The sequence below is a fragment of the Neurospora tetraspora genome (assembly GCF_033439725.1).
Source record: "Neurospora tetraspora strain CBS 560.94 chromosome Unknown B0H65scaffold_1, whole genome shotgun sequence".
Taxonomy (NCBI): Eukaryota; Fungi; Ascomycota; class Sordariomycetes; order Sordariales; family Sordariaceae; genus Neurospora; species Neurospora tetraspora.
In genome coordinates, this window is record NW_026944383.1 from 1,833,616 (window position 1) to 1,846,767 (window position 13,152).

General features: G+C 35.3%; 1 protein-coding gene across 1 annotated transcript; it reads left to right on the top strand.

The window, feature by feature from the left end:
• Window positions 1-901: 901 nt before the first annotated feature.
• B0H65DRAFT_448875 (uncharacterized protein) lies at window positions 902-4,339 on the top strand. The gene is made up of 6 exons (XM_062825924.1): window positions 902-1,362; window positions 1,439-1,518; window positions 1,657-1,689; window positions 2,355-2,699; window positions 2,774-2,985; window positions 3,047-4,339. The coding sequence occupies exons 1-6, from the start codon at window positions 1,301-1,303 to the stop codon at window positions 3,923-3,925; spliced, it is 1,611 nt and encodes a 536-aa protein (XP_062685930.1). The 5' UTR covers window positions 902-1,300; the 3' UTR covers window positions 3,926-4,339.
• Window positions 4,340-13,152: the final 8,813 nt, after the last annotated feature.

The window sequence follows — 13,152 nt, forward strand, 5'->3', positions numbered from 1 at the left end:
TGGTAGCTTGAGTGCTCTCAAGTCTGCTCAGGCGGCCGATACTAAACCAGGCGTGGACTTTTAGGGGACAACAGCCAGGACTATCTTAAGGGGTGTTCAGGCAATAGTTTCGGGTCACACAAGGAGACTGGTTGAATATGGTTGGGAATGTCGACAATCTCGTGTATTTGGAAGCAGATGAAGAGTTGGTTTCCGTGTCCTGGGTAAACCTCGTATCTGGTTGTCGCATAGCTACTCGACTGCTACCATTTCCACATTTTCTGAGATAGTGTCCCCAGACCAAATAGATAGAAGAACAAGTCATTTGTCGCGCAGCAACTATCCCATTCAGACACTGCACTCTCCGCACCTCGAGCCTTTTGTCGTTGTTGAGTGAAAGTCAAAGATGATCATGACCCAAAATGTTGTCACACACCGCCATTGGTGGTCGGCGTCCAGGTCGTTCAAAGGCAGTATGTACCGTGACGTGATTAGGGAGGATGCTGGAATGACTGATCCCGAGTACCTGCGCGAGGTAGTACTATTCCAGCCGGATAGGCCGCTCTGGGCCGCTCTGGGCCGAGATGTTGGTGAAGAAAGTTTACCACTCAGCTGATGCAGAAGGAGAGTTGTATCACACTCCCTGTCCTCCGGGGATGCCCTGCTTCTCGAGTACAGCTGTGGTGAGGTTGACAAGCGAAGTGTTTTGATACTAACAAACCCTCACCTGATCAATGCAGCTCACAGTTAGTAGCTTATCTTCTAGCCCCCACACAGGCCAAGCCAACCTACACCATCACATCGGCAACCCTCTTGTTCCAGGCCTGCCCCGATGACCGCGAGAGAGGTACAAGAGCAAAAGGATGTTGGGTATGCTGGGATAGACCCCCACGGCGTTTCGAAGCTAGAGTACTAATAGGTCCGAATTTCTACAGGGCTGCCTTTAGTCGTACGTAAGTGCCCCTGCTACACGAGACTTGGGGTCTCTTTCGTAGGAGAATTTTACTTTGCTTTTGGCGGAAACCAGAGAGAACAATGAACCTATCCAACTTGAGTAATTACGAGAACAGTCATCTGTCAGTTGTTTCGACCCTGATTTGCTGATTTATCCTTGAATTCTTGACTGTTCCTGCTTGAGTTCTTTTCGAGTCCATCCTGGAGCAGGCGTCGATCGTTTCGGCGGATAAGCCAAAACCGAAAGCCCCACTATCTCGCTTAAAAGCAAAGAGAACCTCGACAGTTCAACAACTTTTCCTACGCAACATCGTCCTCAGCAACCACCGAAATCTGTCTGTATTTCGAGCAGAACCCTACCAGAACAATGGGCCAACCATCCTCCGAGGCGTCGAACGCCATCATCTATACTACCTTAGGAGTTTTCCTGTGAGATGACAATCACCAAGCCTCATTCCAATCCAGCTCGGTACTGGGGAGCGTTTGTACTGACTCATCGCCGTAGGATCATGGGAACCGGTGTTGCCTGGACGCTGAGAAACCAAACCAAGGGGGAATATCTCGCCGGCAACAGGACTCAGACGGGTTAGAAGACATTCCTGCTAGGCCCAGACAAGAGAAACTATTGTTCTCTCTATTCTGCCGAGCCATCACCTACTCACATAGCCTCCCGTTGCCACTAAAAATGCGTTGAGCTGGAACTAACATCTCCCTCTCTCCTAGCTATTCCGCTCGCTCTGAACTTCATCGCTTCCGGTGAGTGAGAGCACACAACGCGACAACGGGGCACTCAACATCGACAATTGAGGCCTCTACTGCAACATGAAGATCAGAGCGGTAGCAATGCACCGAACAAAGGCATTTCGACAACAGCGAGAGATAAACGAGACGTGCCGCTTCGAAACTCGACCTTAACAACAATGGTGCGAACCGAGCCAAGAACGCCGGTGTTGAGAGAGGTATAAGTTGAGCAGACTGACAGCATAGGTTCGTTCGCACCCAGTTTCCAACCTATCTTTCATCTTCCGAGGTCGTATCCCGCGTGTCCTCGTTTTGGCACCTTCTCTCCAGGTGGTGTCAGGAAGGATACTATGGATATTACTCAAGGTTAGATGAAAGGTTGCGGCTCACTACGGGCGCCGAGTCAAAAGCTTGCTCGTCTGGATCCAACCTCCCGCTCTTTAATCCTCGTCTTATACCAGAGTCTCCTCGGGGGCGATGGTATTTCTGAGGATAGAGAGGATAAACAGGGAGGAGATCTGGCGACTTGCTGGATGACGAAGCTGAGATTGTACCGTGATTACTCGATCAAGTTAATGCTTGCGTGGGAAACGTGCTGCCGCTCCGATCTATCCCCTCCCCCTACTCCCCCCTCCCCTCTCCCCTTTACTCTTGTGGGTTGGAAAAACTAACCTGCGTAGCTCTCGGATCTGGTATTCTTTTCACTTATCCAGAAATTGCCACGTTGGCCGGTCTTCAGGGCGTGCTTGTCTATGCTTTGGCTTCCGCACTCCCGCTGTTCGTCTTCTCCTCACTGGGCCCTATCATCAGACGCAAATGCCCTGAGGGTTTCGTCCTCACGGAGTGGACCAGACAGCGCTATGGAACCGTCACGGCCTTGTACCTGAGCTTCGTGACGCTGGTTACGCTCTTCCTGTACATGGTTGCCGAACTGTCCGCTATTGGTCAGGTTGTCGAAACCTTGACTGGCCTTAACGGGTTGCCGGTCATCATCGTCGAGTGTGTAATCACGACCATCTATACCTGTATGTGTCTCGTCTTTGAACCCGTCGAACCCGTCGAATGATGGAATAAGTGCTGACGTGGATGCAACCTGCAGCATTGGGCGGATTCCGAATCTCTTTCATTACAGACAACATCCAGGGAGCGATGGTGATCGGACTCATCGTCATCGCAGCCATTGCCATCGGCGTCGAGACCAAGATCGATACCAGCCTGATCGAGCCCTCGGGTCTTCTAAAGGAGAACCTCTTGGGTTGGCAGCTTCTCTACATCCTCCCGGTTGCCATCTTGACGAACGACTTCTTTTTGGTAATGTCTTTCCTAACCGAACAAGGACCGACCCGTTGTCACTTGACTAACACCCAAGCAGTCCAACTTCTGGCTCCGTACCTTTGCCTCCAAGACCGACCGTGATCTCTGGATCGGTGTCACCCTCGCCGCCCTTATCATCCTCATTATTATCACCATGATAGGCTGCACCGGTCTCATCGCCGCCTGGTCCGGCGTCTGGCCCGGCTCGGACCCGGAAAACCCCCTCCCCGGTTCCATGACCTTCTTCGGCCTGCTTGAGAATCTTCCTGCCTGGGTTGTCGGCTTCGTCCTCGTCATGTCTGTCAGCCTCAGCTGCGCCGCCTTCGATTCGCTTCAGTCCGCCATGGTCTCGTCCGCCAGCAACGATCTGTTCCGCAACAAGCTCAACGTGTGGTGGATCCGCGGCGCCGTGGTTCTGGTCATCATCCCCACCGTGGTCCTCGCCATCAAGGCGCCCTCGATCCTGCAGATCTACCTCATTTCCGATCTCGTCTCTGCCGCCACCATTCCCGTGCTGGTCATTGGCTTGTCCGACCGGTGCTACTGGTTCCGCGGCTTTGAGGTGGTCGTCGGCGGGTTGGGCGGTATCTTCACCGTCTTCATCTTCGGCGCTATCTACTACAAGGACGCATACAAGGGCGCTCAGCTGATGCTGCTCGAGGACGGCATCTACCAGGAGGGCTGGGCTGCGTTCGGCGCCTTCGTGGCTGCCCCCGTCGGCGGTCTTGTGTGGGGCTTCGGAGCCCTTGCGCTTAGACTGGCGGTGCAGTGGGTTCAGGCCAAGAGGAAGGGTGTGCGATTCGACGCCCTAGACCGCCCGGTTGTGATGGAGGGAGAGGGCGATGCGGTCCAGTATGTTGCTGGCGGAGACTTGGAGACTATCTTGAGCACTGGACAGGAGTCTGGGGCTGGAAAGATTCCTGGCAAGTTCTTTTGAGCGTTGTCTATATGCTTTGCACCCTATTGTCAGGGCGCAAAGGCCTTGGAGATGCATGGACGGCATGCTTGCCATGACCGTCCAGACGTCCCCTATCGGGGCGAGCGAGGGAATAGCTAACGACAAAAAGGGGGCTGGGACAGTGAGGTAAAGGAGGTTCAAGCTGTGGAGGTTGAAGGATTAATGGGAAGTTTTGGCGATGGATAATATAGGGGGTTGTGTTTTGGTTGAGCTTTCGATTCTCTTTGTCGTCACATATTGTCGGGTGGGTTCATGTCCCCACCCCTCCCTTGTCTTATCGTGTGGGTCCATGCCCTCACACCCTTCTATATTTTAGCCCTCCACATTTCTTTTCCCTTTCTTCTCTAGTCTTCTCTCTATAGCATATATATTTATACATTGTTTTGCTCTCTAGTCTAAAAGGTTATAAGCCTTCTAATCGTGTATTGTATTACTATTATTACGCGTATCTAATAGAATCAATCAAGTCGCCATCGTATTATATAATTGTCGCGTATATGCCGTATTATAAAACCCCGCCCGCCGATAAATCCTATCAATTTTGGCTTATATTATGATTCGCCTCAAAGAATAAAGATTCTCGGCGATTATGTAATTTTCTATCTATAAATTATCATTTTGACCAATAAGAATATAATCTTTATGATTTCAGCTGTTACTTTAGTAATTTTACTTATTAATTTTAATTACGATACGTCTATTATAGAATATAATATAATTATAACGTTAATTCCCTTTAAGGGTAAATCCAATTTTAATATTTAGGCCCGCGCTTTAAAAGTCTAATTAGCTTCCTTTAATTTAAAACCTTATATTACGATTAAAATCCTTACGCTTAAGGGTAAAGCCGCTTTAAAGGAGGAGGATAAGAAAGCTCTCACCAAATAGTATATAAACTATACGAAAGTTATAGGTATTATTTATTTGACTATTAATAATAATAATATTTAATTTATCTTAATAATTAATAATTAGGATAAAGATAACGACGAGCCCTTCTTTAACTTTATTCGTAATTGTTAGGTCGCTAGGGACCTGTTAAGCGTTGGACCTGTATTAGTACCGAGGAGCGCCGATGTCCGTATAACATAGCGCTGTAGTATGGCGTTGGAATGGTTCGGAGCCGTCGCGAACTTAGTTACCACAGGATAGAGCTTACAACGATATAAATAGCCGGTCGAATTCGCTTTTAGAATTATTGGGGTTAATTATTAATATATTTTTAGTTTTCCCCCTACTTTAATGTCCCCTACGTATTTGCGCTATCTATAGGCACTTTAATTTACCTTCCTCTACGATTTTAATACGTTAATAGCTCTTTCTACGAGAGTTAAACTATTACCGATAGGATGTAAATATATAGTAGACGATTTGTTTTTCGGATTTCTAAAGAAACCCCTTCTTTTATTTCCGGTATGTAAGAGTTATTTATTACCTTTTTTGTTGTAATTAATAATAATCTTTAGTAATAGCTTCCTTTTTCATTTTAGTATTATTAGCCGACTATTGAAAAAATAAATAATGATAGTTCGGATAGCGATTATTCTTTTACCCCCTTATATATTTTACGTAATTTCTTCTACTGTTTAAAGAACGATATTATAATATAAAAATAAAGATTCTTTAAGTCTTGCGTAGCGGCTATTTAATTATTTTTAATTTATTTTTTATTCTATATATTTCTTTATAATTGGAATATTTTCGTAGATTTATTAGAGCAAAATTAATTCGGCAATTACCTTCTTATTCTTTTCGGATTCCGATATTAGGATTATTTTTTCTATAATTAAATGTATTTTTCGACCCTCTTTGTTCTTATTATTGCTCCTTAAGTTGTAATGCTTATTATTCTTATATCTACCTAACCGATTTAATTTACTATTTTATTTAAGTATCGCCCTAAGTTTAATATTTCTAAGTTTACTGGCGAGAATTCCTCCTAATTGCGTAATTTTATTTTTAATATCGATAATTATTATTTCGAATACCCCCGGACACCCCTTTTTTTCGCCGTTAATTATATCGAAGGTAATTTTAAGAACGTATAAATTAAGTATATTATAGCCCTTAAAAAGAAAATCGATTACGACCTTATTTATAACGTTCCTATTTGGAAAAATCTCTATATCTTTTTAAAGAAGGAGTATAACGGTAATATTTAAATTATTGAATGCTCCGCCCTTATTAGTTTTAAATGTATATAATAAAGTATTACCAAAACCGTTCGTACGTTTTACGACCGTTTCTATATTGAAGAATTTAATTTATCCTACGAATAACCGGAATATTTGTGCGTCCTATAATAGGCTAACCGCCTACGTCCCTATTTATATAGTAGTATTTTATTAGCGAATAGTATTAATATATTAATTAAAATAATAATATATATAAAGTAATTAGAAATTTTAGAAATTTTAGAATCGACGATATAGTATTAGCGTTTTTAAGTATTGTATTTTTACTTATTTTCTCCCTTTTCTCTTCTTACTTTTACTCTTATTTTTATTCCTATATTTATTTTTAATTCTATTAATTCTTTTCGTCCTCTCTCTATAATTTTTACTAACTTTAATATCGTTTATTATCATTATAGTTAATTTAAATATACGTATGGTTAATATTAAGTAGTAAAATTGCGTAGTATTTATTACGAATATGGTAAGCCTAGATATTCAGTCTTTTCTTATATTAAATATATTTATTATAATTATGATAAATTAGGCTATATATTGTATTAATACCCTATTCCCCGTAGTACTTTAATTTAAAGCGCGAATATTAAGCCGATACTATTGGTAAGGACTACGATTACTTCGGCCTAAAGAAGCGTGGGTATATTGTAATTATATTTAAACATGAAGTTATTAGTAAAAATATATAGAAATTAATGGGAAATTTATAATTTAATAAATTCCAGCGCGGAATTAAATTTTATTAAAAAGTATTCATTCTCGTCGGACGTTAAAATGGAATTTATAAATTACTATTTTATTAATTTCTTTCTCTAACCCGTTTTCGTACGTAGTTCGATTATTTATTTTATTAAAATATACTACTCTTATAGTATTAAGCGGAAAAAAAGGATTACGTTTATAATTATCGATTCCCCTAGCTTAAATATTATTTTTAGTTACCTTTAATTGTACGAATATAATCCTAAAATCGATTAGCGTTAGAAGAGGTTTTAGTTTTGGATTAAAACATAAAATTTAGAAACGAATAAAGAACTGACTAAAGATATCTATAAAATTATAATATTTTTCTACGGTCTATATTAGGATTTAATTTTTATATTAAACCTAAAAGAAATATTAAGGTCTTTTAATAGTTTTGACCCCCTATTATATTCGACCGGTCTTTTCGAAATTCCCTTATCCTTATATATAGAGTTTTTAACCCTATTAGATATCCTAGATTTCCCCGATATTTTTTTCGATATATTTACTCTCATATTTATTAATAAATTTTTAGATATACCTTTTTAGAATTTTTAGAGTTGTGTTGAACGGAGTTTACCCGCCGTTAGAACCCTTATTAGAATTAGTAATTCCGAAATTGTCCGTTGCCGAACCTGAGGAAAAAAAAAACGGCCGCCGCCGAACCGATAATCCTTCTAGAGTATAAAGAGTTTCGATAAATATTCGAAGCGTTGGCTATACCCCTACTATAGTACGACCGTTTAAAATATCGTATCGATTTAGTCGAAGGAGAGTCCGTTCTTTGGGGCCCTATTTATACGTTTAATGTTAAGGACTTGGAAGTATTTTAGGAATAGTTAGTAGAGGCGTTATATAAAGAATAGATTCGTCCGTTTATTAATTTAATAGGGGCTCTTATTATTTTTATTCCGAAGAAGGGAGGTAAATTAAGGTTGTATATTAATTATTATATATTTAATAAAGTAATAAAGAAGAATTGTATAGTATTGCTTCTTATTTAAAAATTTTTAGATTGGTTATTATTAACGAAGATTTTTATAAAATTGGATTTGAAGGACGTATATTATTATATTCGGATTAAATAGGGAAATAAAGAGAAGATGGCGTTTTATACGAAGTATAAGTATTATAAAATTTTAATTATACTGATAAAATTAATTAAAATTTTTATTATTTTTTAAGCGTATATTAATAACGTGTTAGCGGATTTAATTAATATTATTTATATTATTTATTTCGATAATATTATAATTTATAGTAAGAATAAAGAAGATTATTATAAGTATATTAAAGAATTTTTCTAACGTTTATGCGAATATAACTTATATATTAATTTAAATAAGTATAAATTCTATATTAAGAGGGTATTATTTTTAGGTTACGTAGTTTCACCCGAAGGTATTTCGATAAACTTAAAAAAGGTTATAATAATTGTAAATTAAAAAGTTTTGAAAAGCGTTTACGATATTTAAATTTTTTTAGAGTTTATAGGGTTCTATCGATGGTTTATAACGTTTTACTCTAAAGTTATAGTTCCGTTAATAGATTTATTAAAGGGAAAAAAATGAAGACTATTCGAATTATTAAAATTAATTAGAGTAGCGTTCGAAGAATTGAAATAATTATTTTAGGAAGTATTAATATTGTAGTATTTTAATCCTTCTTTATTAATCCGAATAAAAATAGATGTGTCTAATTTCGTAATTAGCGTAGTATTAATGTAATTATATAAAATATATTAATACTTTATTACGTTCTTTTTTCGTAAGAAGTCCCTGGAAAAAACGCGTTACAACGTTAGCGACGGCGAATTATTAGTAATTATAAACGTATTAAAAATATAGAGGTAATATTTATTATGTATTAATAAACCTTACCTTATTATTACGGATTATTTAAATTTTTAATATTTTAAAAATAAGGATAGGGTTAGCGTATAATAATATTGGTAGTCGTTAGAATTAGGGGTGTATAATTTCGGTATTAAATATCGGACGGGGAAATTTAATTTAATAGATGGGTTATTACGGAAATTATAATTATATAAAGTTATTAAAGTAATTAGGGAGGATTATTTTTTAATATAAATTATTGAAGAAAGCGAAGAAAAGGGAAAGGTAATATAGAATAGGGTTATATTAAACGGTAGTATAAAAAGGGTATTATTAATTAGTTGGGAAACGTAGAAAGCGGTAACAGAGAAGAGAAAGTAGTACGAGGATAGTAGAAAAAATAAATCGGTTTAAAGATTAGATTAAAAAGATGATAATTAGGAAGGGGAGTATAAAAAGTGTAGTATTAGTGAAAATAAAGAATTGTCTAAAGAATATAAGGGTTAAAATAAAAACGAAGGGGTATTGAGGAAGAGAATATAATTTACGAATAAGGTTGTTATAAATTATAAAAAAGGAATGGATAAAATCGTCGTTAATTGTATAAAAATATATATAATAATTATAAGAGTATAAAGGGAGAATAAGTAACTTCTTCTATTGACTTAATAATTATTAGAAGTATAGAGATTAAATCCTTTTATATTGGAGGAAGTGTAGAAGGAATTGGGGAGAGGTCAGAGAATAAAAAATTAGAGGATAAAAGAAAATAAAGTATTATATTATTATTATTAAATTTACGTATTAAAAAATATACGGTGGGAATTTTTTTAAACTTATTATAATAATATTATAGCCGGATATTTAGGATAACGGAAAATATTTAAAAGGATTAGTTAATATTATTACTAGCCTATTATTGTTATTGATATAGAGGATTACGTTTATAAGTATCCGATATATTAGAATGTTAAATTTCGGAAGTATAAATTATATAAATTCTTTATATTGTTATTTATCCTAATAATACTGTAGTAAAATATTTTTTATAATTTTATTATAGGCTTATTTAAATTTTACGATTCTATATCTAATCGAATTTACGACGCCGTTTTAATTATCGTTGACCGTTTTATTAAATTCGTATTCTATATCCTAATATAGAAGATAATTACTATATAGTAATTCGTATACCTATTTTAGTAAGCTATATTCCGGCCGTTCGGGCTCCCAAATTTTATTATATTTAATAGAAGGAGCCTTTTTATAAGTAATTTTTTAAAACCTATTATAAATTACTAGATATTCGGCGCCGCTTAAATATTACTTAGTACTTATAAACGGACGGATAGACGAAACGATAAAATTAAAACTTAGAACTATATTTACGGATTTTCTATAATTTAGAGTAGGTAGATTAGGCCGAGAAATTAGTAATAATAGAATAGATTTATAATAATTACTTTTATATTATTATTAGTAAGTCCCTATCCGAATTACTCTATAGTTATTATTTATATAGTTTAATTAATCTAAATTGGGGTTGTAGAAATATATTCCCTACAATACCTATTGAAAAGATTACGGAATTAATTAAAGAACGAGCCGCTATCGCTAAAGCTTTAAAAAAAATTAATAAAAATTATGCGAAATAGTATAATAAATCGTATAAACTTAAAGAATTCGAAGTCGGTAATTAAATTCTCCTTAATACGAAGAATATTAAATAACGGAGGCCTAGCGTTAAATTAATAAATAAATTCTTAGGGCCTTTCTAAATTATTAAAGTCATTAGTAAAAAGAAAATAGTTTACTATTTTACCCTTCTGGAATATTATTGTATTTACCCGGTATTCTTTATTACTTTATTAGAATTGTACTACGGCGATTCTAAGGTAGTAGCGCTATAAGGAGAAATAGTGGACGTTGAGGACGATTTTGTATAGTATAAAGTAAAGACGATTATAAAGTATTAAAGGTCGGGAGCGAACCGGTAGTATTAAGTAGAGTAGAAGGAGTATTTGGATATTGATAACGAATAGGTATTGTAAAAAGATTTAAATTGCCAGGAATTATTAAAGGAATACGAAGCGAGGGAATTATAGAAGAAGAAGGCCGAAGGGGGCTTAGTAATTAAATTAATAAAAATAAATTAAATAAATTAATAAAAAGAGGTTAAAGTAATTAATAATTGTAATATATTAATAATTATAGAGTATTAGTAATTATAATATATTTAGAGTATTAAACTATTATAACGTATAAAGTATTAAACGATTATAATATATAGAGTACTAAACGATTATAACGTATAGAATATTAAATAATTATAATTTATAGAATATTTAACATATTAGATTAAAACTAGGGGAATTATATTAAGAAGGCGGATAATAGCGTATAGGTAAAGGGAGGAAGAATTAATTAAGGAATTATAGAAGACGACGAACCGGGAAATATAGTAGTATACTGGTATTTAATTATCGATTATCTATTAAATTAATATTCCTCCCCCTAAATAACAATATTATTAATAAAAGTAAGACTTAAAAAATTATAGAAGTAGAAAATTAAGTATTGTAATAACTATTTAATTTAATCCTCGAATTCGAATTTAAATTATACGTTAATATAGGAATCGAACCTATCTTTTTAAAAATTCAATTCTCGTATATAACCACTACGCTTATTAATAAATAATTTAAATTCAAATTTTACCTTCGTCTATTATTATGTTATTAACCGTTAATATTAACGTATTCCTATTGTAGGGTTAAAGGGAATACTTCGGCGGATAATAAACGGCGAATATTAATATATATTAAATATATAGTTTAGAGGATATTAGCTAGACTAACTGTATTTATAGGGGTAGCGGGAGTTATTAAGAGAGCAGGAATTACGGCGTTAAATTATTCGCCGTTAAAAGTAAGAATAATAATAGGGGTAATTTAATTAGTAGGGCAATTATTAGTAGGATAACGAAAATTATAATACTTTATTTCTTTGTTAAAGCAGCGGTTATAAAATTTAGAGGGTATTAGAGGAAAAATATAAAAGCGTTCGTAAAGGGTATAGATTTTAATTATTAAAGTATTAGTAGAATTGCGGAAGGTAATAATGAAGGTAAGTATAATATTATTTATATTTCCTACGTAAGTAGCGATTATATTTTTTTAAAATGCGATTATGTAATTATAGAGGATTAGAAGGAAATTATAAAAGCGCCGGTTTAAAATTTTAGGATACGCCGAATACGTATTATTATTTAAAGGAATAATTTTATTAGCTTTAATATTAATAAAAAAGGAATAACAACTTAAGGGATTATATTAGGTATAAATGAAATAATTTATAGTTAAGATTATAGCGGCGCTAGTAATGTTAGGGGGTAGGTTTATGACGGCGCTTATAGCCTCTTAAAATTTTTTTTTTTAAAGTAGATTATAAATAGTATTATTAAATAATTATTATAAGAAATATAGAGTGGAAAAGAAAAATATTTATTAAAATTAAGGACGGTCGGGTTTAATAAGGAGGGTTAAATTATAAAAGGTATATTAGTTAGTAGGGTTTAAGAAGACGGTTATAATTATAGTATAAATAAATATATAAGTGCGTACGAGGGGAGGAAGAAAAAGAGGAGGAGGAAAAGAAGGGAAGGAAGAAGGGTTTTTATAATTAAAATTAGGAATATAAAATAGGGTGGAATTAGGGTGAATAATCGAAGTACGAAAGTATAAATATTATTAAAAGACTTTTAAATAGGCTAATTCTAGATAATAAAGGGTAAAAAAGGCGGTAGAAAAAGATAGTAGAAGGGAATAGAAGAAAGGCGGGGAGGATAATTTAGGACGAAAGGACGGCCGATAGGCGTTAAAACGGTAATAAGGGGGTAAAATATAATAAGGCGAAAAGTAATTAATTTAAATTTAGGATAATAAAATATAATAAAATGAAGGGCGGTCAATTTAGGCCTAAGATAATGGTTAGTAGAAGATAGGAAATAATGGAAAGTAGGTAAAAGGCGGTTAAAGCCGGCGGGGAAACGGGATTAATGGGTATTAGGTAGCGGGTTAGTATTAGTATAGAGGTAAGAAGAATTGGAGAGGGCAGCGTTTTGGTAATGATATATTCGGCTATAAAGGTAAATTACGAAAGAATAGTAGTAAAGAAACGCCGGTAAGGAGGCTACCGACGTAAGATATTTATAGGTTTTTAGGATAGAAATTTAGGAGAGGGGGGGTTATATTAGGTCGCTAGGGACTTATTAGGCGTTGGATTTGTATTAGTACCAAGGAGCGTAGATATTTATATAGTATAGTATTGTAGTATAGTGTCAGAACGGTTTGGAGCCGTCGTGGATTTAGCTATTATAGGATAAAGTTTATAACAATATAAATAGTTAGTTGAATTTGCCTTTAAAATTATTAGG